This window comes from Mycteria americana, chromosome 14 (genome assembly GCF_035582795.1).
Source record: "Mycteria americana isolate JAX WOST 10 ecotype Jacksonville Zoo and Gardens chromosome 14, USCA_MyAme_1.0, whole genome shotgun sequence".
NCBI classification, from domain to species: domain Eukaryota; kingdom Metazoa; phylum Chordata; class Aves; order Ciconiiformes; family Ciconiidae; genus Mycteria; species Mycteria americana.
In genome coordinates, this window is record NC_134378.1 from 2,098,811 (window position 1) to 2,126,607 (window position 27,797).

At 51.3% G+C, this 27,797-nt stretch overlaps 1 protein-coding gene across 1 annotated transcript; it reads left to right on the top strand.

Moving 5' to 3' along the window:
• The first annotated feature begins 1,131 nt into the window (after positions 1 to 1,131).
• On the top strand, positions 1,132 to 27,725 carry LOC142417137 (uncharacterized). Its single transcript, XM_075517498.1, is given in 32 exon segments — positions 1,132 to 1,176; positions 2,290 to 2,508; positions 3,560 to 3,616; positions 4,338 to 4,420; positions 5,004 to 5,169; positions 5,874 to 5,980; positions 7,318 to 7,545; positions 8,145 to 8,241; positions 8,733 to 8,831; positions 9,851 to 10,012; positions 10,328 to 10,506; positions 10,958 to 11,140; positions 12,072 to 12,216; positions 12,506 to 12,652; positions 12,839 to 13,069; positions 15,284 to 15,477; positions 17,267 to 17,394; positions 17,599 to 17,768; positions 18,576 to 18,755; positions 19,920 to 20,054; positions 20,396 to 20,539; positions 20,995 to 21,126; positions 21,922 to 23,055; positions 24,729 to 24,884; positions 25,303 to 25,416; positions 25,585 to 25,632; positions 26,164 to 26,223; positions 26,484 to 26,629; positions 26,785 to 26,891; positions 27,028 to 27,031; positions 27,304 to 27,409; positions 27,519 to 27,725. Coding segments are annotated over 32 exon segments (5,313 nt in total).
• Positions 27,726 to 27,797: the final 72 nt, after the last annotated feature.

Genomic DNA, 27,797 nt, shown 5'->3' on the forward strand with positions numbered 1-27,797 from the left:
TTCTTCCCATTTTTATGTCCACGAAAATAATTTGCGTAGAAGGGTTATTATCAACATCAGTACGTAACTATGGCTTTCCACATGACCGCCTGCGAGGATGAGGGGAAATTCCTACGTCTTTTAGGACAACATCTGCTGATATTGTGACCCTTCCTTCCCGTTGCTGATCTCTGGAGCTTAGCAGGCTCTGTGCTTTCCGTGCCTGCAGTAGTCCTTGCCTCCTCAGCCGCAGGACTTAGGGTTTATTGCCTTGTTCCTGCCCTTCGCTCTGTTACCTGGCGCTCTCAGCCTCTCTCTCGGCTTCCCTCCAATTGCCAACTGCCTGTTCTCTCCACCTGCCCTACTAGTCAGATTCACCTGCCCATTCTCTTGCTGCTCTTTCACCTCCTGCCTGAGCTGCTGTAGCTGCTGCCAGGCTTCTCTTAGCTCTCCCTGAGTTTGCAGTAGCATCTCTAATAAAGCAGCCTTCTCACTCTCCTTTTCTAGCAGGACCTGCACAGCAAGAAAGAGAAGACGGCTTTAAGCTTCCCATACAGAATTAGCGTGACAAGACTCAAAGACTGATGGGCTCACACGTGCCCAAAGCACTGTGCTGCTGGTCTCCTAGGTCCTGATCTGCCCACTTGGAGGCACGGGTTCCTAAGTGCGACTGGCTTCAGGACGAACATGCTCCATCCCCGGTCCATCTGTGATTGACTCTCCAGCAAACTCTTAGTCATCTAACCCGAAAAGGTGTGGCATTTCTCAAGTGTCTCGCCTTGCTGGGGAGGGTACGTGTCCCTCGTCTCCTGCTGTGTCCCGTTTGTCTTTCAGTAGCGACTCTTGCACCTAGTTAGCAGTAGAGATATCTGTGTTTATCGCTTACCTGGCCCTGTTGAGAGCATGCAGGACCAGTTGTTACCTGATTACGAACTGTGAAGCCGGACTTCAGTGAAAGTGCTCAAACCCTTCCCCTACCCTCACCCCTGGCGAGGCAAGAGGAGTAACAGTACCGCCACTCACCAAGGCAAAGGCTTTGCTAGATGTTTGGTCTAGCCAAGGTCTAGAACAAGGTCTACGCCAAGGGGTGGATGTGACGGTTCACTCAGCTCCTGCTCACGTTTTGGCTAACCCAGCTCATGCTAAGGCCTGATGTATGCTGGGAGCAGCACCACGAGGTTGAAGCGAGAGCACCAGGTAGGCAGCACAGGTGGCCAGAAAGAGCTAAAGGGCCATGATGCAGCCATCAGCACCTGCAGCTGGCTGTCTCCTGCAGCCATCACCTTTGTCTGGCAGTACTGTCAGAATCTGCTGGCTTTTGGAAATGGTACAGACCAGACTTCCAAGCTGGAAGGTATAAAACATCCGCTTACCCAAAAAGCCTTTGAAGCGGATCCAACAGCAGTTGGACTGCTGAGGCTTTCGTGCTTCCCAGAGTGACACAGGGGACACCCGCACCGTGATGGAGGAGGAAGGATGAACACTCTCACCAGGGAACTAATTGTTTTGGGGGTTTTTTCCCCTCACAAGTGCATGAATTAAGTGTTACAGGTTGTAAGTTATGCAACCTCATGACCTGAGTGGTGAGTCAGTGAATTCATGTAATAGCCTAGTCTGGGCAAAGGGGACTGAGCCCTGTTTGTCCTGTTTGTTTGTTGTGTTTCTTCATGGGCTCAGGAAATAAAGCTTAATTTGCGGAGTACGCTGTCCTGTAGATTTGAAGTTCTCTCTCCCCTAGCGGTTTTTCTCTAACTGCTCGCAGTCTGTCCCGTTCATGCTGCAAAACGGGGAGAAAAAGATTCAGTAATTCCACCTAGGTATGCTTGCTTTTCGTACTCGATGGGAACTCCTGCTGCAGTGGCAGTCAAGGGCTGAAGTCTGAGCTTTTAGTGGAAAGCTCTGGCTGTTGTTCAGTTGGCTTCCCCGGGCGATGGACCTTTCCTACTGTCGCGGGGGTCCCCCGCTTCTCGCCCCAGTGTCCCCGTGCCCCCCCACCCGACGCTCTGGTGTCGGGGACCGTTTCCTCCCGCTCCTTCTCTCCCAGATTCCACGGGGAGCGGTTTTTGCCCCCAGCGTTCTGCGGGGCCGTTAACGGTCTCTGAGCAGAACTCGCTGGAGCAAACGGCTGCCGGGCGGCCTCTCCGCCGCGGCAGCACCGCAGCCCGGCGCGGCACCGTCAGCGAGGAGCGAGAAGGGACCCGCTGCCACAGAGCGGCCCCGAGCGAGCCCGGCTCTCCCGCCCCGCGGCCCGGCTCCCGGTCGCGCCCGGCGGGCAGGGGGAGCCGCTCCGCCCGCCCCGGCAGGCGCCAGGCCGCGGCCCGGGGCCGCCTGAGCGCGGTCCGCCGGGGCAGGCCGCCGAGCAGCCCCCGCCGCGGGGCCTGTCAGGCGGCGGAGCCCCGCGGGCGGCGGGCCCGGCTGGCGAGCGGGGGCATGGCGGCGGCGAGCCAGGCCTCCCTGCGGCGCCGGCTGCAGAGCTCGCAGGAGGCGCAGCACCGGCAAGCGGTGCTGGTGCGGAAGCTACAGGCGAAGGTGAGGAGCGGGGGCGCCTGCCCGGGGGCAGCTGCCCGGGGACGGGCCGCGGTGGCGGGGCGCCCGGGCCGCCCGCGCCGCGCTGAGGGGGGACTCGGCGGCGGAGATCTCGGGGGGCGAACGAGGGGCCCTCCCCGGCGCTGCCGCGGGCGGGACGGCGCCGAGCCCAGAGCTCGGGGGAGGCCCCGGGAGCCGCCCTGCTCCGCCCGGCCCGGCCCGGCCCGGCCCGCCCCGCCCCGCCCCGCGAGGTGTGCTAGGCGCCGAGCCCTGCCGCCGTCCCCCTCCCGCGCCCCTCTCTCGGTCGCTCTTTTCCGTGCTTAAACCGAGATGCCGGGCTTGCAGACGCCTTTGTTTGGCCACGGGAGCGGGGGGCTGTCCCAGAGGCAGGAGTCGAGCCGGCGGGGGGTTCGGGCGGCCCCGGGCAGAGGCAGGCAGCTCTGGCCGGGTTGGCCCGGGGCGCCGGAGCGCTGGCAGCGGGGAGGATGCCAGGCCTGGGCGGAGGGTCGGGGCAGGCCGTGCCCTGCCCGGCCCCGTGCCCGACGGTGGTCGCGGCACCGCTGCTGTCGGTAAGGTCGTCCTGCTTTTCTTGCCGTGCTTGTCTTCTGCAGCGGCACAGAAACCCGCAGTGTGCAGGGGCTGGGCAGGCCTGCGGTCAGAACCGACTTGACGTGCTAAATGCTGCAAAGCAATTCTGAAGGCTCGTTTCTCTGACTTCAGGGACCCGCTGGACTTTGAGCCCGTTGGCCATACTGATTTGGGGCACGTGGTGGCCATGGGCCAGGCATGGCTCTCTCGGTCTGTCCCATCCTTCTGCTTGCCGAGGCTGCCTCAGGATGAGCAGGCAGCACTACGTGTGAAAGAAACCCTGTCTCGCTTCCTTTAATGTTAGAGAAAGTGAAGCTTCCCTCTTATTGTAACGACGTCTTGTTGACTGTATCGTCGGCAGCACTGTGAAACGTGCTGTGCTTGGACTTAGAGACAAGCTAATGCAGGAGGAGCCGAGCCTCTTACAAGCTGCATTCGCTCATCTTCCTTCTGCGTATCCACCTAGGTCCTGCAGTACCGGACCTGGTGCCGAGAGCTGCGGCAGCAACTGGAAGCAGGAGGGGTGAGTGTGCAGGTTGCTAACTAAAGATTGTGGACGTAGCGTTCGTTAGCGCAGACCAAAAAAAGCCCCCCAAAGCAATGACAGAGGAAACGACAGAGTTTGCTGCCTGAGGGTTTAACGAAGCGCTGTAAGTTTGCCCGTCAGTGTTTTGTCCGGTTGCCATTCTCAGAGCAGCCAGTAGTCCCAGAAATGCCAGTCCAGAAACCCCTGTCAGGAAGGATTTTAGGGTTGTGACAGAGTGCTTTATTGCTGGCGTAACATTTGTCCTAGGTCTCAGGAGAGGGCTAGACTGCCCCTTACGTTATACGGCTGTCTCGGAAAAAGAATCGGTAGAAACAACAGCGATTTGGAGGGCAAGAATGCTGGCGTTCAACATACAGAGCTGGCTCTGTGCTTTTCTTTCTGCTTCGCGGCTGAAGTAAACCTCGGAAACGAAGGGTCGGAGGGTGGGAGAGCGTTCCCAGGCTTCAAGTCGAAGCGAGCACTCGCAGTCAGGAGCTGGGGATACCTAGCTGTGAGAGTGCAACAGTGGGAGACTGAGGAGAGCTACTCGCGTTGAGCAACGCCCTTCCCCTCCCTTCCTCTCCGTAGTCGCGACACTGTTATGCCTGGAGGAAGGCACGAGCTCCTGAGCTACCCAGCAAATGGAGGGGAAAGCGATGGATGCCACAGTAGCGAAGGGAGCACGAGGATTTGACTAGGCATTTCCTTTCTTCTTAAGGGACCCGTTCCAGGCAGGTGGGAAGCTGCAGAAGACCACAGCCTGGAGAAAGCACTGCTTCGGTTGGCAGAGGAGCAGCAAAGGTAAAAGGAAGAAGCGTTCCCTCATACTTGGTATCCTGGGTGCTCATGGAAGTGAGGGAAAACCTGTCAGTGCTGCCTGGTGTCCCCAGGGGAAGCGGTTCGGCAAGCCGCTTTGAAAGGAGAAAGGTCCGCAAGCTGTTTTCCGTGGTGCAGTAATAGTGTTGTGTGCTGAATGGCTCTGTTTTGAGCGGGGGGTTGTTCCGGGTGACCTCCCGCCTAAAGGCCCCTTTCCCGCCTAAATGATTCTGTGGTTGAGGAGGTGAGGGACTCGGGAGAATGCTGGAGAAAGATGATGCATCCAGGGATCAGACAGCATGAAGGGGAGGCAAGACGGTAACTGTGGGCATCGTCGAAGTTGAAGAGGAAGGGGAAACTGAAACTGTAGGTGGAAATTGAAGGCTTAAAGCAAGGAGAAGCAAATGAGTTTGCCATCACAGAGAGATCTTAGTTAATCCTAGAAAGCACTTGTACTGCCTCTCCGTTTGACAGCAAAGTCAGTGTTGAGGGAGCTGGAAAATCACGGGGATGCTGCTTGTGGACAGCAGTTGTTCAGTGACCTCATTGCTGTTTCTCCCTTTCCAAGGTGTGAGAATCTGGCAGAAGTGAACAGCCTCCTGCGGGAGCAGCTCGCTAAAGCGAATGAGGTTAATTCAGCCCTTAAAGAAGATGTTGGAAAACTGACGGCGGATTGGATGAGGGCCCGGGAGGAGCTGGAATTGAAGGAGAGCGAATGGCGCAATGAACGTGAGGTAAGGGTAGGCTACGGGAACGTCAGATGTGATGCCAGAGTGGAATGAGAACGCATTTTACTCCTGTCACAGAGAACTTGCTGTGTGAAAGCTGTGGCTACATTGAGGGTGTATTGGTGTTGACCAGCAGAAGACAGGGGTGTGAGATGGAGGAGTGCCAGCAAATTGTGGTGATGGAAGATGCCCGCCTGCTGTGACCATAGTACTCGGGCTTATGGGCAAAGGCTTGCCGTTGCTGGGCACTGCAGGGCAGTCACACGTGAACGCTCGTCTTTTTTTAAGAGTTCTTACCTCTCCGCCTAGGGCAGTGGAGACCAGAGAGGTCTGTGTGTTTTCACATTCAGAGTAGCCAACAGAAGAACAAGACAGGCCTCCCTTTCCCTTACCAGGAGCCTGTTGTGAGCAAATCTGACACTGCTCTTGGAGGGGCTTGGTTTTGTCTTCCTCCACCAAGACCGCTAGACACCTCTGCAAGGCGCTGATATCCACTCCTGCGGGGAGAAGCGTGGATCTTCCCTTCTTTGAAGTCAGGTGGCAGGTCTACTGAGGATGCTTCCGTGGTGGCTCTTCAGTCCTTGATGCCCCTGTTGCAATAGTTATTAAAGGGGAGCTGGTGATGGTGGTTGTACTCTCTGCTGTCTGAAAGACTTGTACGGTGACAGTGAAGGCTGAATTGGCATTTCTTTTTGTCTTTGCGCGTTTAGCTTTACGACAACTACGTAAGGGGTGACCATAACAGTCTACTCAGCCTATGGCGCCAGGTGGTAACCTTCCGCCGTCATTTCCTGGAAATGAAGACTGCCACTGACCGGTGAGTAGAAGTGAAGGCTGGATCTCTTGCAGAGAAAACGCAGCTTCCCGTCACACCTGCTTTTGGAGCCTCGATGTTACCTTAGTTGCAGCTAAAGATACGATTTCTCCTTTGGGAGTCTGCAGCAATGCCGTTAAGCATGCTTTAGGCTATTTTCAGAATCCTGTTGTGTGATGCTGGTTTTCAGATAAAACTGAGGGGCTCGGCTATAAGCAATGCCGAGGCCCCGAAGAGATAACTTGACTGTGGTGATGTTTGGGCGTATTGACACAGACACAGGCATACGTGGACACCTTGGAAGAGACTCACCAAAGCTGTGCCTGCAGCATGTAGAGCAGTCCATTTCATAGAATGATGAAAATCTGCCTTAAATCTCCCTGAGTTTCTTTTCCCACTGCGCCTGGTGGAAAGATCATTCATGAATATATATATATATATATATACTTTTTCCTTCTCATTTCCAGCTTACGTTTATTGCGGTCGGTTTGTATCCGCTCGTTTATTCTGGTCAGTTGGTATCCGCTTATTCCTGTACCAACATTGCTGAGAGAAAGAATAGCTTCTCCACCCTGGTACTGCATTTATCCAATGTATTTTGCTTAGTTTGATGCCTCTTTTTATGATTGTTGTCTTGCTCCTGGACTCCCCGAGGTTTCTTTCTCACAGTTGCCTTCTACACAAACAACAATAGTGTAGCCTTAATAGTACATTCTTCTGGTGCCAGCATGCAATTTCAGACTCTGGGTGGCTGTCAGCCATTTATCTGATTTGATTAGAAGCTTTCCTTGATGTGAGAGTATGCCTGGCCTACTATTTAATTCTTGTATTATTTGTGCTTTTTTGTTACAGCATTCCAGGCTTATTCTCACACCACCTTCCTGAAACGTTTCTTATGTGGATATTGTCACGAGCCTCTTAGCAGTCCAAGTGCTGATAATAAGAGGTCGCTTAAGGCCGATCCCCTAGGTGTAAAAGCTGGGGACCTGGGTAAAATTCCTGGCATCTGTTACTGATAATTAGAGTCCGCTAATAGGATAGAGCAGGAGCAACAATTCATAAGAGTAATTAGAGGTCCTTGAAGCCTTCTGGCTGTGCCATAAGGCTGTGCCTCCTTATCTCTGAGGAGAGAACAGACTCATTCCTCAGCGGTCCAGTAGACTCCTTGCTCAACTGTCAAGGTGTGTCCTGATCCCAGAGTGTCAGGTGAATGACTCGTCCCCAGGGGAGCTGTCGTCTTTCCTGCCAGCTTTTACTGTTGCGCAATTACGGGCTTCAGAAGCGAGTCAGCTGATGAAGGTGGTGGTGTGAACATGAGCTCTTTCTGTATTCTTCTTCAGAGATTTGTCAGAGCTGAAGGCAGAGCAAATGAGGCTTTCTGGATCTGTACTTGTAAACTGCTCCCGCCTGCACTCCCGTGTACAGCTCTGGGAGTCCGTCGCTCTGGGTAGACCTGTCCTGAAGGATCTGGCACAGCAGCAGGCGGAACAGGAAACAAACCAGAAGGCTCGGGAAGCGATGTGCTTGCAAGCCAAGGGGGACCTGGAGAAGAAGGAGCTTCAGGACAGGTAAAGGTGTTTTAAACTTTGCTAGTACCAACGTTATGGCTTTTGTGGCTGCTTCTGGGGTTCCTGGATGAGCGGCTGTGTTCACGTTTAAAACACACCCCTTGTGCACAGCCTTGTTTCTGTCCCTAGTCAAACTCTTGCCTTCAACAGAAAGGACAGAAAAAACGACTGACTGACAGAAGCTCTTCTGAGTAAGACAAGGCTGGAAAAGAGGTTGCATATTACGATGTTTTTGCTGTTAACTGATTCTTGGTGAGAAACTGAGAGCAGCCTAAAGAGAGCTCTGTCTCTTGGACAGCCCTTTTGGTACCCAGCAAAAGGGCTGTGCTAAAGGAGTTGGGAGGAATTTGCCCGGGGCCATCATAAGCAACGTAGCACCTCTGTCCTGACAATTCCTTGCAAGGCTGAGTGCAGGAGGCCTTTGGGGCAAGAAGTGCCATTTTGCAGCGTCAAGCACGTTAACCTGTAGAGGTGGACGCTGCCTTTGCTGTATTTTCTGGGTTGAACTTTCTCTGCTGTGCTTCTGGGAGCTGCTCAGCTCTTTAACAGGTGATGGTGTGCAGCGCTTTTGGAATGGCACGTGGACCTTCTCTTCTCAGGGTGATGGAGCTCTCAGCCTTGCTCGTACAGTCTCAGAGGCAGAACGAGGAGAAGGAGGAGACCGTGAAAACGCTTAACGACACTGTGGAGATTCTAGTATGTTTTACCTTTAGAGCTGGGCGATAGCCCAGTGTTTGCTCCCCAGCCTTAGCACAAAGAGGTGTGGCTTCCTCAAGAGAAGGAGCGGTCAAGATGCTACCTGTATGGGAACATCAGGCACGTTGCCAAAATATTCCTTGTGTGTTCGGCACGTGTGGAGTCAGTGCAGGTGCAGGCAGTGGCAGGGGAGCTGCAGACAACTCGGGTGTCTTCCTCAGGGGGGTTGCACCAATGCTGTTCTGCCTGTGACTTTAAGTCTCTAGGGGTCAAAGTTCCTTGGACTTGACAGCTTCATAGCAGTCTATAAAAACTAGCTGTTGGTCTTTCTCTTCTTAGTTTTAGCAAAGAAGAGATGGAATAGATAGGGGAAGGAATCTACTGGAATCACTAGGGCTGAGGCTTACCGGCATGACAGTGCCACTGAGGGTGGGACTGCTACAGAGGGGAGCAGCTCTTCCCTGCCCAGCCTTTCCTTATTCTGTTCTCAGGAAGCGAGTCGGTTAGAGAAAGAATATGAAGCTTCCTTGGCTAAAAGCACCAAAGAAGAGAATCTTTCCCTCCAAAAGCTGATAAAAGATATAACGGAGGTGAGTACAGGGTTGGGACCACATCCCTGTAAGTTGGATTGAACTGTACTTGAGGAAGGCAACAGACCAGCCCGGGGAATAGATAGGCATGTTGTGTACTGTCCACGTTAGCTGCTACTGGCTGTTTCATTTTTATACCGCTTTTCTGACATAAAGCCTGTTATGACTTCCGAGTTGGCTGTCCTGTGACACTGCAGCTGAGTCGCTAGAAGTTTCAGCACCTTTGCCTTCACCGTCTCGCTAAGGTCTCTCCTGGACTGTGCTTTCTGAGTTGGCCCCTTGACATCTGTATTGCAGTGTTGCTTGGAGGCTTCCCCCACCCTCCTTGAGCAATGACTCTGTTGTTCTTCAGATTTTTATGAAAGGTCACTGACTCAATCGATGCACTTGCCAACTCTGCTCCTTCACTCTACCTTCAGTGACCGTTATTATTTCCCCAGAATCACCACTGGCCCAAGTGTTCAAGTTACCCCAAAGCTTAGTCCTAAACTTCACTCTATGGAGGGGGCGGGGGGGTTAATCATCAGATCTTTTACACAGCCTCTCACAAAGTCAGTTCTTTCCCTACATAAGGTAGTCATTTTTACCCTCTGGTGCTGCTGCTCGGAGTCATTACAAACATTGGGGTTTTGATTGCCGTTTTCCAGTATTCCTCAGCTTCCTTCTTCCCTGGGCAGTGTTAATGTTTCCTTTCGTTGCTGTTTCCAGTGTTGGTCTGGGGCTCGTGTACGTGGCTCTGAGAAGCTGAAGGAGACCAAAATAATTCCTGAGAGCTTCAAGACACTGAGCGTTCAGGCAGCCTCCAGGCACTGCACGCTTGTTTTGCCTTGTTTCTAGTAGCTGTATTCAGAAATCCCTGGAGTACTTGTGGCCACAGGGACAAAACTTCTTTGCCGAGGGAGGAAATGAGAGACTTGAGTTTTTAATGACGCTAGGGTGCAGTGGGGGGAAAAAGGAGAAATAGCTAAAGAAAACCAAGCAGCGTGAGCAAGGAGTAACAGCTTGATGTGGGCTTTCAGGTGGTGTTGGATGACAGTGAGAGCACGGTCAGCATTCTCTGCACTGACAGTTCCCAGCATGCAGAGTCTAGCAACATCCTCTCTTGCCTGAGCTCCGTTGACGCAGAGCACGCCTTTGTATTGGTTCAGGAAGCGCTGGCAAGGAGGCGAGGAGCAACACAGGTGAGAATTGCTGCTTGTCTTCACCACTGGCCACAGGCTCAGCTGCTGATGCCTCCCTTAGCTTGAAACCTTTCCATTTACTGAGCCAGTTTAGCCAGTTTCTTTCTAGCCTTCTCACTCTTGGTACCGTATTGCCTTGCCAGTCTCACCGGCTCTGTGTTCTACTGCTTTTCTCTCCTTGATCTCCACCCCCTCATCACAGCTTTTGCCTTCAGATGAGCTGTGTCTCTGCTTGCTGCTTCTCCCAGCTATCTGGAGCCGTCTTCCCTGCTCCTTATTGCTTGTTTGTGCTCTTTCCTTGCCCATTCCTTGCAGGCCCTAAAAGAAGAGCTTTCTGCCAGGCAGGACTCTATTGATTTCCTGCAGCACCAGCACAGACAGCAAGAAGAGAAGTGCAGCGAGCTGCAGCAAAGGCTTGAGCAACTGGAGGAGGAATGCAAGACGTCCAGCAGCCACCGGCAGCACCTCCAGTCTCTGGTAGAAGCACTCAGAAGGTGCGTGTTTCCTCCTTCTCCTGCATCCTAGAGGCAATCTGCTTCCGGTTCTGGCAGTGCAGAGGTGTTACGGGCAAAGACCGTGCCTGCCCTACTGCGTGTCTGCCTCTGTTGGGCACTTTGGCATCCTCCTGTCACTGCTTTTCGTGCTCTGCTGTGAATCCTGAGGCTGTCTTGGAGATTGAGCGCGATGTTGGCATACAAGGTGCCTCCCTCTCGACGTGCTGCTTCTCTGAATTCTGTTCTTTGGGTGCCCTTTCCTAGCCGCTGCTTCTCACGGAATGAAGGCAAAAGCCTGCCTGCCTTTCTCTTTCCCTCTTCAGTCACTTTGTGAGGGGAAGAGCAAGTTCTTCCTTACCGTGCTCCCCACAACTCCGTCCTGGAATGATGAAAATGGGCTCCGTGACTCTGCAGGCCGCTTCATTCTTCTAACTGAGCCTTGTCTCTGCAGCGACTGTGCAAGCCTCGAGAAGACCAGGGAAGAGCTACAGCACCAGCTGGAAGTAACGGAGCAAGAAGCCTTGCGCCTGCGTCAGAGTAACACTGAACTGCAGCTGAAGGAAGATTCAGCCCAGGGGGAAAAGGTGGAGCAGCAACAGACGATGGAGAGAGCGCGTCGTGACCAGGAGCTCCTGTGAGTGTTCAAGCTTTCTCTGGGCAGGGGTGGGCGTTGCTGGACTCTAGGAGGCCCACCGTAAAAGAATGACTTTTGCACGCTCATCGTTTGTAGCATAGAAGGGCGCAGGGAGCGCGTGGGCAGGTCTGGCTGCCTACTGACATGCAGCGTAGCTGCCTCCTTGTACTTTCTTTATGACCCTTTAAAAAAGCCATTCCAAACCTGCCCAGAGTAGTTGATGACAGGCTTAAGCTGAAACAAGAGAGGCTCAGCCTGGATTTAAGGAGAACAAAAATTGAACAGCTTGCTCAGAGAGGTTGCGTAGAGTCCATCCCTGGAAGGTTGGAAGCCCCAGCTGGACGGAGCCTTGAGCAACCTGGACTGATCCCATAGCTGAGCCCAGCTGCTTTGAGCTGAAGATTGGGCTGGAGGCCTCCTGGGGTCCCTGCCAGCCTGATTCATCCCTGTGATCCTCTGATTATTGGCCTGGAAATTCATACACATCTCCTCCCCAGAGAGATTGCAGGCTCTTTCATCGTTTCACTGCTGAAGGCAAGAGTAATTGTGGGAATATTAATCTGGGCTTCAAAAGTCTGTCTGACCCAAAGAAGAACTTTGGAAAGTCTTGTATCCAATGTATCAAAAAGGAGAGAGAGAAAACTAACAGGCAGGAAGCTGTGAAGTTGAGAGCACCTGAGCTTTTTGGAAACCTTCTGTGGTTTCTGGAAGCTCGTTTTACTTTCCCAACGACGCACGTTTCAGCTGCGTCGATGACGTAGTGAGTGATGCAGCTCTAGTCAGGAAATTCCAGCATTCTTTAGGTGTAAACAGAAAGCTGCTGGAAAGCATTCAAACTGCCGTACCTGGGACGTAGTATGTAGTCTTGGCTTTGGAAACGAGGATGTTTTTACATTAAAAACTTGTTTGTCCTTCCTTCCCCTTCTCGTAGACTGCAGGACTTAGCTGCACTTGAAGGAAAACACTCATTATTACAGAGTGAGTTGGTAGTGGCGAGAGAGACACTGGAGGAATCGCAGCTTCAGAGGGATCTGCTGAAGCAAGAGAAGCAGGAGCTTACCACGGCACTGGAGAAGGTACGGTCACCTTATTGCTAGGTAGCACTTGTGGGAGAGGGAGTAGTGATAGCAAGACCACCACAGATGCTGTTTCTGGCAGTAGAAGACAGGGACAACGTTGTCGTCCTCCTCCTTCTTGGAAAACGGCGATCAGACCACACAGGCTCTTTGGGGTAGTCAGTCCCCCCGTGCTTATTGGGAGCGCTGAACTGGGAGTATGTCAGAGACACACAGGGGATGTGGAGTTGCTGCTTGGAGTCAGGGATTTTCCTGCCTTTGTTGTCACGTTGTTCTTTTGTCTCTTCAGGCAGAGCAGTCAGTAGCAGAGTTGACAGGGGCTCAGAATAAGCTGAGTGCTGAAATAGCGGATCTACGTGTTGCAGCAGCGAGCATGAGCAGTATCAATGAAGCTCTTGGCTTGGATAAAGTGCAACTGAACAACCTTGTGCTGCAGGTGAGCAGAGTTGCCAAAGATCTTGCCAGGTGTTGGTCTCCAGCTGCTGCTGCTTCTCAGACTTCTTGCCTTCTGACAGTATGACTGAGTGAATATGGAAATGTTGTTCCTTTTTCTGTCCAAGGCAAACCTCCTACAGAGTAAATCTTACTGTATGTTATTTCCTCTGTGCTTCTGTGATTGTAGCTGGAGCAAGAGAATGAAGTTCTGTCAGGTAAAGTGGACGAGATGGGGAGAGCAAAGATCTCTGAGCAGGAGGAGCTGAACTGGTATAAAAGAACAAACGAGGAGCTCTGCGCAGAGAAAGCCCACCTGGAGCAGCTGCTGAAGAAAGCAGAGGAGCAGCAGGAGGGGCTGCGGGTAGAGCTGACGCTGCTGGCCGAGGAGAAGGAAGAAACCCAAGAGAAACTTAGTCAGGTGAGACCAAAAACCTGGTGCTTCTGGGTGGGCTTTTGGCTGCTTGGCTCAGGGAAGCTGTGACCTGTGGGATTCTGCAGTGTTTTTGCCAAGGAGACACTTGGTAGTGCTGGAGGTCAGAAGGCTTTGTTTGCTCGTTTTTGGAAGCGTGTGGATGGCTTGCAGAGCTGTTCTGCAATTCTCCGAGTTGTCTTCTGCTTCTACAGTTCTTTGAATCCACCTGCCTGTGTTGGCCTCTTTTTTGCCTTTGGATAAGCTGCAGAGAGATGATTGTGTTGTCCACGAATCTGAGTGGGGCTGCTGCTCTCGCGTGTGGCAAAGGAAACAAACTGTGTAGCTCCGAATCCTTCTTCTGAGGCAAAAAGCAGGGCTGCATGTTTCTCTTTATGCTTCTTGGTGTGAAGCCTGCAACTTTCAAAACTCCGTTTGTTTGAGCCTAGAGAGTGGGACGAAGCTGCAAGTCAACGTCTGCTGTCTTGTATTGCTAAGAATGGGAATGACATCTTGAAATTGTTGACGTTGTATTTTAAGACATACAGGCAAGTTTGTGGCTGGAAGGCTGCCTGGGGGAAAAGGACCTGAATATCAGCCAGCAGTGTGCCCAGGTAGCCAAGGCAGCCAGGAGCATCCTGGCTTGTGCCAGAAATAGCGTGGCCAGCAGGAGCAGGGCAGTGATCGTGCCCCTGTACTCGGCGCTGGTGAGGCCGCACCTCGAATACTGTGTTCAGTTTTGGGTCCCTCACTACAAGAAAGACATTGAGGGGCTGGAGCGAGTCCAGAGAAGGGCAAGGAAGCTGGTGAAGGCTCTGGAGCACAAGGCTGATGAGGAGCGGCTGAGGGACCTGGGGTTGTTTAGCCTGGAGAAAAGGAGGCTGAGGGGAGAGCTTCTCGCTCTCTACAACTCCCTGAAAGGAGGTTGTAGGGAGGCGGGCGGTGGTCTCTTTTCCCAAGTAACGAGTGATAGGACGAGAGGAAGCGGCCTCAAGTTGCGCCAGGGGAGGCTTAGATTGGGTATTGGGCAAAATTTCTTCACCGGAAGGGTTGTCAAGCGTTGCTTGACAGGCTGCCCAGGGCAGTGGTTGAGTCGCCGTCCCTGGAGGTATTTAAAAGCCGTGTAGATGTGGTGCTTAGGGACATGGTGTAGTGGTGGGCTTGGCAGTGTTAGGTTTATGGTTGGACTTGATGGTCTTAAAGGTCTTTTCCAACCTAAATGATGTGATGATTCTATGAATTGTTAGAGCCTCTTTAGGCTTTGAGGAAGAAGGTGAGAAATAGGTGATCACACAAGACTCTTCGCTCTGGACGAACTGATTTTGGTACCCTGGCAAAAGAGCTTGGGAGAATCGTGTCACCGGAGGAGACTGGGGAGTTTGTCATCATTTAACTGTCAGTTACATAATGTGCAATCTTGGGTGCTGTGGGATAACTCTGAGAGAATTGTTTGTTTCTGGTGGTCTGTTCTCTGTTGGAGAGTCTTAGTTTTGGAGTACGTGGTATGTTTGGCAAGTAGCCAGCAGAGGTGTTGCACTGAAGACAAAACCTAAAAAATCACGGTGAAGCTTCAAGCTTGAATACCGGCAAGGTATAGTAGGCAACTTCTTTGTGTCAGACAAGTAAACCGTGTTGTTGACATGATGTACTGTACAAACAGAGTCTACCGTCTCTTTGGCCACATCAGCCAGGCTTTCATCAATCACTAAATGGCACTGCTCACCACAAGGGCTAAGCATCCCCTCATTGCATCCAACTGCTTTACACACTGAAGTAGGTGAGACCTTGATCTTTCTTTTTCCTAGAAGGAGAAACCACATGTATTTTCACTTTCTTCAGCGAGCAAAGTTGCTTTTGCTCACCCTTCCCTGAAAATTGCCAGCACTGGACTAGATTCTGATAGAATTCTAGTTGGCAAGGTGGCAGTTCTGGCAAATGCAGTGTTTTTGCATGAAAACACGGAGTCTGGGGTATGTGTGTTTGTCGTGAAGGAGCTGTCTGGTCCCAGGCAACCCAGCAGAGCCTTACACGTCCCTTTCAAGTTAACAGTGCCAGTGCCTTTGGGCAGCCCAGGGCATGAGTGTGGTATACAGCAGATGCTCTTAAACTTTCAGCCCACAGCACAGGAGCTCTTTCTCCTCTAGCTGATTCAGAAGTGGCACTGTCTGGCTCTGCACAGAACTCCAGAGAAAGGACTCTAACTGCATTTTGTCCCGCTTTCAGGTTTCCCGCCAGCAAGAGTCGGCTAGCAGTGGCCTGGAGCAGTTGCGCCAGGAGTCCTCTCGCCAAGGGCACGCACTGGCCAAGGCGTCCGAAGAGAAGGAACTGCTGGCGCATGAGAAGGCTGCCCTGGAGGTGCGACTGGCAGCCACGGAGCGGGACAGACAAGGCCTTTCAGAGCAGCTGGCAGAGGCCAGGTAAAGGCAGGGAAGAGACCCTAGGCAGGACATTATTTAAGGTCTGTAATTATAAAGGTGGTAATCGTTACACGAGGATGTGTTGCATGCTGTGTGCTTTTCAGATGTTTTCACCTTCCATGGACAGAAAAGGGAAGAATCTCGAGCAAAAAACCCCCCCCAGTATACCATGCTTTGAATGTTATTTTTCTGACAGCTAAAGCTAGCAAAGCTCTCCTGAGCCTTGCGCTCATGTTTATGCCCCCTTGCACGTTCCTGTGTGAAGTCCAAAGCGAGCCAACTTGCCTCTGAACTGAGTAATAATTAAACCATGCAGATGTTTACTGAAACCTGAAGTTTCTCTCTGGTTTTGGTTCTGCTTTGCACAAGTTCTGCTTTTCCCGGAAAAAAAAAAAAAAAGGAAAGAAAAAAAAAAAGAAAAGAAAGAAAAGTATCGAGATGTTTGTCCTCCTCTTAGGTGTTTTTTAGAAGACTCCTGAACTTGCAGAGCTCTACAAATGGTACTTTGGAGATTGTTTGTCGTGCTTCTTGACTTTTACCCTTTACCACTCCAGAGTATGGTGTTAGCAAGGCTGATGAACACCAGTTTGACTCGGTGTGTTTCTTGAGAGCTGCTGCTTCTTCTGAGCTCCAGCTTCTCTGATGTGATCCAGCTGAATTATGTTGGGTCAGCTGTTGGGCTGTTATTAAATTATTAAATGTTCAGCTCCTTTTTTTTTCTTTTTTTTTTTTTTTTTAACATGTTTACTTTGGACTGCCAGAGATTGGCATAATTAGAAACATGTGCTTGTTCTCCGTCTTGAAGATACATCCTCCATTGTCCATTGAAGTAGGGAAGTCCTTCTGTTGTGGGTTTTATTGCTGTACCACTCAGGTGCCCCTTTACCTTGGAGGACGTTATCCTGATTGCATCCCTGCACTAGTGAGGCACTGCTGTGTATTGTAGGAACCTGGCACACCGGACGCTGTGCTAGGTCAGGGAGGTAACTGCAGCTCCTGGTTCCAGAAGCCTGTGTGTCATACGCAGCAGCAGTTGGTTGAAGTCTACGGATGCAACAATTTGCCTCTGCGGTACCACAACTTCCCTTTTGAAGAGCGACGAGTCATTTGGGCTACTGCCTACTTAGTTAGCAGTGCTGAAATAAAGGCAGCAAGTTTTTCTCTTGAACTTCCAACAGTTTAAACTGAAGGATACCTGTCTCTCCTTTCAGGTAGTGCTTGCTCAGATAAAATCTAGTTCTGATTTCTTACAAATGCTGCTACAAGCATGAGATTTTGCTGTATCATCTGCTGTCTTTCTTTAGTCCCTGTGAACCATAGGGAGTCTGGAAAATGACCTACCTATACCTGCACTAAGAACAGCATTAAAAAGTCACAGGTCAGCCAGGGAAATACTCTTACTCTGTCCCCCTGCAGAGCAACTTGGAAGTGCTGATGAGAATCGGGCTGTGAGCAGAGGCTGGGCTTTTGCTTGCTGGCACAGGCTTTGTGGGCACAGCTACCTGCACGTCATAGATCAGACAACAGCGATTGAAGATGTGGCTATTGAGATCGAATTTGGCTGGGCTTCCTGTGTTAGGCTAGCTCATAAGGAAAGCCGGGGCATTCCCTCGGAGGGGCCTGCGTGGCTATTTTAAATGGCAGAAATACATTTTCTGTATACACACGTTTCCATGCGACCCATTTTCCATACTCAGGTGTAGGGATCTTGAACGACTCCTTACCGGAACAGCTCCCTGTGGGTGTCAGGAGCAAGAAACTAATTTCTCTCCGTATTCCCAACTTGCAGGTCAGCGAAGGAGACCCTGGAATCCAGCCTGTTTGAGGCTCAGCAGCACTTATCTCAGCTGGAGATCACCAGGAGTCAGCTTGAAATCCGACTTCACACAGTTACGCAGGCCAAGGAGGTGATACAAGGTGAGAGCCTCGTGTGCTTTGTTTCCGGTGGTCCCCCTCCCTAGAGAAGGTGGCATAAAAACAGCTCTCTGTCCGCAGTGCTTCTGAGGAGTGAAGGAGCTGGAGGCAGATCCCTCCTACACTGCAATTCAAATGGCTTAAGGTCAGTAAGTCAGAAGCACTGTTTGTGTAGACTCTGAAGCTTGCCATTTGTCGTGTTTGCAGCGGAAGTGAAGTGCCTTCAATGTGAGCTGGAAGCAGAGAGATCTCTCATGAAGCAGGAACGGGAAGACATGGCGCAAGAGCTCTCGCGGACAGAACAGCAGTATAACACCACCCTCAAGCTTCGGGAAAGTGAGCACGAAGTGGAAATAAACAAGCTCCTGCAAGACCTGGTAGGAAACGTTATGCTTCGGAATTCTTCAAGCAAGCTTTGTGGGCTGGCTTTAGAAGAATAATAGCCTGAGCGTGCGAAACGGCAGCAATCGTCTGTCGTAGGCCACACGTTGCTAGGCCAGGCAGCAGAGCCGATGGCTCGTACTTGAAGGCACGTGAAGACCCACAGGACTGTGCTGGGACGGTAAATGCAGGCACGGATTCAGTGTGGGCGTGAGACGAGGTCAACAGAGGGTTGGGTGGTCGCCACCCAAAGCATGGCAGCAAAGGGCTGGGATCTTACCAGACTCCAGTCTACCACGAAGTAGACTCCGGACATTGCCGGCAACTGCAGTCACGGCAACTTGGTTCCTTCCTTTCCGCCCTTTCAGGGTTGACAGAGGTATTACCTTTGGCCTTGGAGCATATGGAACAGGCCCCTTGTTCCTGGTACTTGAGTTGGTGGCCTGTCTCGTGACTAGGGCATGAGGGTACTGGTCTCTTCCTCACCCTGCAGTCCCTCTGCAGCTTTTCAGTGATGAAAAGGGAGGTGAACTTTGAACCTAGAGACTCTGAGAGTGGAGAGAAATCCTGAGGAGGGAGGTGCTAGGAAACGGGCAGCCATCAGAGAGGGGAAGGTAACATCTCCTTTTCTTCCACCTGCTGACCCTCCTTTTAAGTTCCTTGACAGGACATGATTTATGGAGAGCACAAAGCCACTGCTGTGCCCTCTTGAGGTGGGGGGTTGTGGGAGGGATGAAGCTTCACATTTCTTTGAGGAGCTTGGCTGGGACGTCATCTTGAAGTCTCTTCCCCCCCCTCATCAGGCAAGTGAGCGGGAAGGGCACCATTCAGAGCTGCAGAGGATGCTGGAGCAATGGGAAAAGGAGAAGGCAGAGACCGAAGGGGAGCACGAGAAGCAGCTGTTTGATATGAAGCAGAAAGTTGCTACCATGCAAGCTCAACAAGAGGAGGAACGAAGCAGAGTCGAAAATGCCAAGCAAGAGGTAAAGACTGTGAAAGGAGAATTTGTGTGGTTTGTTTCACGGCTAGAGCTGTGGGAGTTGGCTGGATATCGGGCTGTGTGGAGCGTGCCCTACCTGTTTTCTGCATTGAATGTGGTGAGGTGAAAGGCGTGCAGGGCTATCTTTGGGACTAGGAATGAGACCTCTCATAGGAAGCCAGGCAGAAATGTCACCTTTCGTTTTCGATTTTTGTGCTGCTGTTGTATTCTGGTTTTCGTAAGACTTGCCTCAGAGTATCTTCACCGTTCTCTTAACGGTCCTCTTTTGATGTTTCCTGATACGCGTTTATAGCCTTAACTCCGTGAAAGACCAAACTGAGTCTGCAGGACTGAATCCCCATGAGGATGGGGTTTTTGTCTGGGGGGGGGACAGGGAGGGGCGCAGCAGGATTGTCGGCAAAAGAAAAATCTTGTTAAAGACTCCTCTGAAGTATTTCTGAGCAGTAACGCAGAGGTGTCTTCTGGGCTGTGTTTTAAGTCACTTGCTGGTAAGCTGGTTTGTGCCCAGATCTCCTGTGCCCAAGCAAGCCTGTCCCACGCTGAGTCCTCCTTGTGTCCTACGCAAAGTCCTCTTTATGCAGGCTGCCTAGGGACAGCAGTACCCCCAGCTGTGTCTACAGGTATTGAAATGACAGGGCAGCGCTCAGAGATGACAGTGTGTCCCTGTCGTGCCAGTGCTTTCCCAAAGTCTACGGAATACCTTAACACTGAAGTAATTTTCACCAAACCCCACTTAGAATACATGAGTTTTCTGAAGGAGCTGCTAGCTTCAGCCCTCTGGCAGCCTTGCACTTTCTCTACTGCTAACTAGGTGCAAGAGTCGCTACTGAAAGACAAACAGGACACAGCAGGAGACGAGGGACACGTACCCTCCCCAGCAAGGCGAGACACTTGAGAAATGCCACACCTTTTTGGGTTAGATGACTAAGAGTTTGCTGGAGAGTCAATCACAGATGGACCGGGGATGGAGCATGTTTGTCCTGAAGCCAGTCGCACTTAGGAACCTGGGCCTCCAAGTGGGCAGATCAGGACCTAGGAGACCAGCAGCACAGTGCTTTGGGCACGTGTGAGCCCATCAGTCTTTGAGTCTTGTCACGCTAATTCTGTATGGGAAGCTTAAAGCCGTCTTCTCTTTCTTGCTGTGCAGGTCCTGCTAGAAAAGGAGAGTGAGAAGGCTGCTTTATTAGAGACGCTACTGCAAACTCAGGGAGAGCTAAGAGAAGCCTGGCAGCAGCTACAGCAGCTCAGGCAGGAGGTGAAAGAGCAGCAAGAGAATGGGCAGGTGAATCTGACTAGTAGGGCAGGTGGAGAGAACAGGCAGTTGGCAATTGGAGGGAAGCCGAGAGAGAGGCTGAGAGCGCCAGGTAACAGAGTGAAGGGCAGGAACAAGGCAGTAAACCCTAAGTCCTGCGGCTGAGGAGGCAAGGACTACTGCAGGCACGGAAAGCACAGAGCCTGCTAAGCTCCAGAGATCAGCAACGGGAAGGAAGGGTCACAATGGAAGCAGAGCTGGGTAGAAAAGCAGCAAGAAGGGGCTGAATGAATGTGATTTTGAGAGAGAAGGAGAAAAAGGCTGGACCTGATGGCAGGTGCCAGTGACTTGCTCTCCATTTGTGTCTGCAGAACATCACAGAAAAGCTGCAAGCAGAGCTGCAGGAAACTCAGAGTAAGATGAAGGCAGTGGAGAAGAGGCACAAGGAAGAAATCAAAGCCATCAAAGAAGAAATGAATATCCTTCTTCAGCAGAGGGATGCTCTGCAGAAACAGGTGACTGAAACAGCAGTAGCTACTCCAGCCATCAACCAGGTGGTCTCTTCCCCTTCTTGCCTTTCCATTGCAGAGCAGCAGGCTGATGGGCTAATCCCTCTGCCTGCCGTCATACTGTGGCCTCCAGCTCAGCTGGTCTGAAGGAGACTTACTGGTCAGCTGAATCTCAGCTGCTGCCCTGGCCAGATGGGCTAGTCCTTTTGCTTGTTTGCCAGCAATCACCAGAAGGGGCTTCTGCTGGCCTGCTACTGCTAGCCTTGTTTTTTAAGGTGGTTTTTCAGATGAACATGGTGACCCACTTAGATTTTTAAACAAGTCAGCTGTATCCATTGTGAACCTGCTACTCTCATGAGGGGGTGAAATTTAAAGTGGTTCTTTCCCTTTCCTGACAGTATATGGTATGGCTGACAGTGACAAGCTGTAGTCTTTGACTGCTTTGTTATGTTTTCCTTGAGGTGGAAGAGTTGCTGTCTCAGCTAGCAGCCTCCAAAGAGTCTCTAAAGGAGGAGGCTATGACTCTGCATCAGGAGGTGGCGTCTTTGGAAAGGAAACTCGAGAGCACCGAGAAGCAAAGAAGGGATGTCCTGGTGAGGCTGGCAGATGCCGTGAAGGGCCATTTCTTACCTATTTTTTGGCCTTCTGTTAATAATTCTAAGGAGCAACCTGTTTTTTGGTTTCACTTTTCCAATTGCGTTCTTCCAAATAAGTCGGAAAAGATGCCATAGCCACATAAAACTGCATTATGATTCAGGGTGCTTATTTTCCTCAATTCTGAAGATTTCTGCCCGTGAAGCTTCAGTCAAAGTAATTGTCAACCTTGTCTCTATTTACATTGCATGGTTTTGGCAATTATTTGTGTCCAAATCCATAGTTAGATTTCTAAATACCTGGGTCTGGAAAAAGGGGTGAGAAGAAAAAGTTTGCTAAGAATAGAAAGCTGTTCACCATTGCCCATCATCTGCGAGCAGACAGTGGGGAAAGAAGAGAGACATTTGAGAAACAAAAGTGCTGATCCAGCTAAATATGTATGTCTGCAAGGGGAAAACTAGTCCTGATTTGAAACACAGAATGACAGGCTGTGATCTGACTGTGAGTCCAAAAAAGAAAAACAAAGGTAAAGGAAATGTTGGCGTTGTTCTCAAAAAAAAAAAAAAAAAAAAAAAAAGGCGGGGGGGGATGATCAAATGTTGGGGTTGTTCTCTCTTCCCTTCCTCCCTACTAGAGAGAACATCATCATGCCACTGCCTAAATCATGCTTAGTCTGGACTTGAAAAAGCTCGAACCTCAGCCCTTGACTGCCACTGGAGCAGGAGTTCCAATCTAGTACGAAAAGCAAGCATACCTAGATGGAATTACTGAATCTTTTCCTCCCTGTTTTGCAGCATGAACAGGACAGACTGCAAGCACTTAATGAAAAACTGGTCTGGGAGATAAAAGTTCTTCAGGAATCTGTCACAGCCTCTGAAATGCGAGCAAACACAGCAACAGATATGAATCACTCCCTTGAACAAGAACTGCAAGCTACATTGTCTATCTTAAAAATTAAAAGCGAGGAAGTGGAAACGCAGTGGGAGAAAATGCAGATGCTACAGAAGGAGGCAGCAGAGGTAAAAGCTTTGCAGGAGAACCTCACTCATATGACTGCCATCCTGTCAGAGAGGGAGGGAGAAATGAAGTTGTACCAGGAACAGATGAGAATGTTGGAAAAGCAGCAAGAAATGCATAAACCTCCCCTCAATCGGGTTATTAAGGACGTAACAGAGAAAAAACAGGAGACGGAACCCCAGCAAGAACACATCCAGGAGCTGGAGAAGCAGCAAGAAAAACAAAGGATCGCTGTCAGCAAAATGAACACAGCCCTGGAAGAGAGAGACTGGGAGATCAGATCCCAGCAAGAAGAGATACGGGAGCAAGAGGAGCTCCTGGAAGAAGCCTTGCATGAGAGGGAAGGAGAGACCAAGGCTCAAGGTGAGCAAAAAGAGCTAGAAGAGGAAATCAGAGGTCTTCGGGAAGATCTCCAGCATGTTCGGCAGACTCTGACAAAGAAGGATGAAGAGATCGAGCACCAGAGAGACAGAGTCAGGTATTTAGAGAAGACTCTGGCAGGGAGAGAACAGGAGCTGAGGAGGCAGAGTGGACTCCTGAAACAATTAACATCAGCTTTGCGATGGAAAGATGAAGAGACCCTAAAGAAACAACTCCAGAGGCTCCAAAAATGGGAGGAAGAGGAAGCAGAGAAGAGGAAAGTTCTCCAGGAGAGGGACCGTCTCTTGAAAAGGCAGGAGGAGCTAACCCAACAGCTGGAAGATGAGAGGAAAGCAAAGGCGGAAGAATTGGAGCGTGTGATTGCTATTTTGAAGCAGACCGAAAGCAGAGAAATCAAATGGAAAGCGAAGGCACAAGCACTGACTCTTGCCCTTACCAAGAGCGAAACGGCCAATGGGACTCTGAGGGAAGAAATAGCCGTCCTGCAGGGTATGGTTCCAGAGAGGGACAAGGACCGGTTTCATCTTCCGGTAAGCACTGTGATCCATCATCAGTCAACTCACATGTCTATAAAGGCTCCTAAAGATGCTTCCCATAAAGATATGGGAATATACATTCCCATAAATAGATGACCTGCTTCTTGGCCAAAGAAACGGTGACTGCGGCCAGCAGGCTTGCCTGTCTGTGTAGCTCTGGCCGGAGACCATTCACCTGCTAGAATGTTTTCTGTCAAGCCCAGAACTACTGAAAGAATAGAGAGCTTGCCGTTAAAATTACATCAAGTCCAACATTTGGGGGTGGGTCATGGCTTCTCTCCTATCTAGGCAAGCTTAGCCAACGTGTCGCGGTTAGGCGTTGGCATGGAAAGGAAAAAGGGCGCAGGCGACCAGACTAAAGTACTAAACTTAGTTGAATTTTGTAACGATGGCTGAACAGCAGCCACGCTGATGGTGCTTCGAGGATGCTTTCAGAGATGTAGATTTCGGAGGTACAGCTTTTCCGGTGTACTAAAAAGAACGGAATTCGCACCGTTGCCTGATCGGGTTAAAGGCTTTGTTGCACATTCAGGATGTACTTGTGCCGCAGTCCAAAAAGCACGAAGGCAAATTTGTGTGGGTTTCTCCAAGGCGACCTGACTCAGGTACTGCTAGTGGAACAGCTGCGACAGCCTGTGCTGCAGACTTGCCTGGGGCTCTGCCAGCACTTCCAGCATTCCGTTAGTCTACAGGCATATAAAAAATGCTGCTAATAAAAGACTGTGTTTATGCATTATACATTTACACATTACTTGAGAAATATTACTACCAGCCTGATGGGGATGGTGACAGGTATTGTGATCTGTTGATGGGAAGCAGAGAAGTGACAAGGGCAGGCCACATGAAAACAAGGGGAGATTTCAGTTGCATCCATATAGATCAGGTATGCGACAGCATTAGATCAGGTAATGCAGGTGCATCCGTAGAGATGGGTATAGTGCTGATAGCAAGACCACATGTACAGATGCTGTCCGAGCTTGCTTCAAGGAGCAGTTCGTCAAGAAACCCACGAGAGGGGAGGTGGCTCTGGACGCGGTTCAGAGCAGTGCACAGGGCTTGGGTGATAATGTGATTTTTGTCAAAGAGCAGCTCTGTAACCATGATGTAACAGTAGAGAACGAACAGAGAACGAAACCGTAGCGTCTTATCACTGCAGAACTACATGCTTCACCCACATGTTGCATATTGTTTGGTTGTCCAGGGACAGGGAGTAGCACTATAGATAGGAGAATATACAGTGAAGGTCAAAGAGGATGACCAAAGATGTGAAGAAGCTTCCCTAAGAGGAACACGTCCATGTGGAAGTCTTCCTGATGGGCAAGAAATGGCTGAGCGAGAGGGAGCTGGAAATGCTACAGACCTTTGTAAAACCATTCAGTGGCTGAATAGGAAAGGAATGTTTCCAGTCTCTCTCAAAACCAGAATGGGGGACACTGAACCAAACTAGCAGGAAGCATGTCCAGAACAAACAAGTCCGTCTCTCCAAGGTGATCTGGAGGAGGGCCCCTAGGAAAAGAGGGTGTGGTTTGGGCCCGTGGACCAGGAGGAGAAGAAGGGCCTTGGCACTGTCCATTCCTGAGTCCGGTCGCTCTCCCCCACGTGTTGATTCTGGCCCTCCTAACCTTTGTGTGGCACCAGCTCACATCATCTCCTCTCTGAATACCCAGCAGGCTATTGCAGAAGGGGAGCAGCTATCGTGGCTCTCGGAGAAGAGACTCCTGTCGCAGCGGCTGGAATCTCTGCAGCGAGCAGTTGCAAGGCTGGAACTGGAGAAGGCTGAGCTGAAGCAACTCAATGCTGAGCTCAGGAGGACTCTTGAGCAGGTAAAACAGGCGTTCGCTGCCTCTGCACAGCCTCGCGGTCCTCTGGAATGCAACACAGACAGCACTCTGGAGTCCTCTGCTTGTTTCCTTCCCTCTCCCACTTTCCCCCGTGGACACACACGTTTGTATTTTCTCTCTCTTCTGGCACCCCATTGCCTTCACAAATGCACATTCACTCCGGTACCACCCTTCTTGCCCCAGTGTCCCCAGACACACACATTTGACTCTCTTGTGTCAGGAACTCTTTCCTCTTGCTCTTTCCCTTCCACAGCCTACGTGGCGTGCTTTTTGCCCCCAACGTTCTCTGGGGCCATTAACGGTCTCTGAGCAGACACCTCCTTGCCATGATGTCCAGCGGTCCTTTTGCTCCTTGTTTGCTGGCCGGTTTCTGTGACCCTTTCTCCTGTCCAACGTGCAGGTGGAACGTGAACGGAGGAGACTGAAGAGACAGTGTCGTGGTCGGTCGCTGCCAGATGCACGTGGAGTTTCTCTCTCTGAGTCCGACCAGCACAAGATGCCTGCTTCTAGCCAGGTGAGAACAGAATCCTACTTGGTGGGAGGAGGCTCTGGCCATACGGGGGAACGATGGCAAATCCCAGGTGCAGCAGCCCCTCAGTAGAAACCTAATGGAAGTCACAGATAGACCATGGCCCTGACCAGACTTGGAGACTAAAAAGAAATCCTTGCGTTTTCTTCACAGGAGGAGCCTCACACTCGCTGCAGTTGATTAGCTGAGTTGCAGAACCAGGTGAGGAGTAGGAAAGCTCTCATCAAAAGCCGCCGTGGCTGTACTGATGGGCACAACTTTGCACGATGCTACAGCCCGAGTTTGGTTTGGCTGTCGGGAAGCGAGTACACCGGGCAGCGTCGGACAGGCCTGCTGGCCACGGCCTAACAACATCATTCACCTAGGTCTAGTCTCTGAGTTGCCTAAAGGTCAGGCAGGGTGGGAGAGGGATTGGAGGAAATTCAGAAAACTTGCCTGAAAATAGAGACTATTCTAAGGATGCTCCCCTTGAATCTTACTCATCGTGTTGCCTGTTTCCATTTTCCCTTGACTCTGTTAGCAGCGGAGCTTGCGTCGTATCGGAGCGCCAGGGATGTGAGGCAGTTGCCAGAGCTTATAGCCTTCAGGCAAGCGTTAGTCTCGTATTGCTATGCTGTGCTAATCGTGATCCCAGCATCAGACCGAGTCAGAGACCTAAGCACTGTATGGCCATTTGCTTTATCAGAGTAAGAATGTACATTCCAGCTGCTCAACCCTGTTGCGTCCTTTGAGAGTGGTATTGGCAGTAGCAGCGGTCGCCAGACTTCTCTTCCGTCTACGTGTATGGGTCTGGTACACCCTGGCCTCCCTGAGGAAGCGAATCTTCACAGGCGTTCAGGGCAAAATGCAGACAATATTTATGTCAGTCACGTACATGAAGCTTAGCTCTGGCAAGTGAGGCAAGAATTCTGCTGAAGCCATCAAGGTGAATCCTAAGGGTGTTTTCACCAGGAAGCCTCCGTGCCTGAAGGTCCGTTGCTACAGATAACTCACTGAACCCCCTTGCCCTTGTGACTGTTGTGTCTGCCTGCACTGTGGACCTGCTTCCGCAGTTCAGCAGGAAAACAGAGGTGCTCTGCTCAAAGAATAGTCCTCGGCTGGCTAGTCAGGGCACTCCTCCGGGTCTGGGCAACAGCGGACCTGGAACTCCATCTCCCACTTCCTGGCAGATGCTCCCAGATGGCCGCTTCTCCCACTCGTACCTCTGGGTTACCTACCAGAGCGTGGGAGGGTTTTTCAGGCTTCCAAGCCCAGTTTCACAAAGGTGCCCTTACTATTTCAGAGAGGAGGTCAGCTCTGTCCCTCTCTTCAGCGGTGCTGGTCCCTAGCCTATGCATAGTGTTTGTTGTGAAGTGCCTTTGACGTCCTCCTTTCCGGGTGCGTCTCCTCCACTCCAGAGCAGGCGGAGGGCAACCTGCCAGAGCTGCTGTGGCTGCGCTGCACTGCAAACCTAACAGGAGGTGAGAGCAGCTGGGTCTCTCCCACCAAAAAGCCCAGCAGGCCCAACTCCACGTTGCCAGGAAAGAATAGAGTTGGAGGAGTTTCGAGGCCTCAGCAGTCCTTTAAGGCTCATTTTCCCCCCTGGGCGTTGTTCAGCAAAGTATGCTCTGCTCGGTTGTGAAATGCTCTACAGTTAGGAAAAAGGAGAGTTTGCTCCCTTTTCAGGTGCTGGCTGTCAAGTTTTTAACCCAGATCATAACAGAGCAGCTCTTCAGTACCTTGCGTAAGCAGTAGTCCTCCTGCTGAGGAAAAAGCAGGGGGTGCAACTGAGGTGTCAGTAGCCCAACTCTCCCTCTGGAAAAAAAGAGTTGGGCTACCAAATCCTGTAGGAACCTCTCTCTTTAAGATACCTGCCGTGTCTCGGTGCTGTAGGTGTGAGTGGTATGCCAGCAAGCAACTCAACTTGTTGCTGATGCGAGTTCAGGTCAGGGCGACTGTGGGAACCTGTTACTTCCCATTGCACAAGGACAAAGAGTTGGTCAGGGCTGGAGTTAGAGGGTGCGTCTTCCCTGACAGCCGGTACCGTGGAGCTACGGATGGTCCTAAGAGCGTGGGCTTGTCTGAGCTCGGCCTTTTGCCTCTTTCAGGTGTCCCTTGAGCAGACGCAGCTGGCACGAGAACGGAAAGACAAGCAGGACTATATAGAGTGCTGTGCAAAGACCAGCCAGGAGCTGTCAGACCTTCACCAAGAGCTGTCTCGCTCCTTAGCAGCTGTGCTCAGGGAGCCCAAAGCTGCTGTTCTGGAGGCAGAGACCCGGAGGCTGGATCGGTCTCTGCACCTTCTTTTCCTGTAGAGGAACAGCTGCAGCATCACGGAGTTCCCGTCTTGTGCCCTTCCCAGAAATGTACATGTTTTGCTGTGGGAA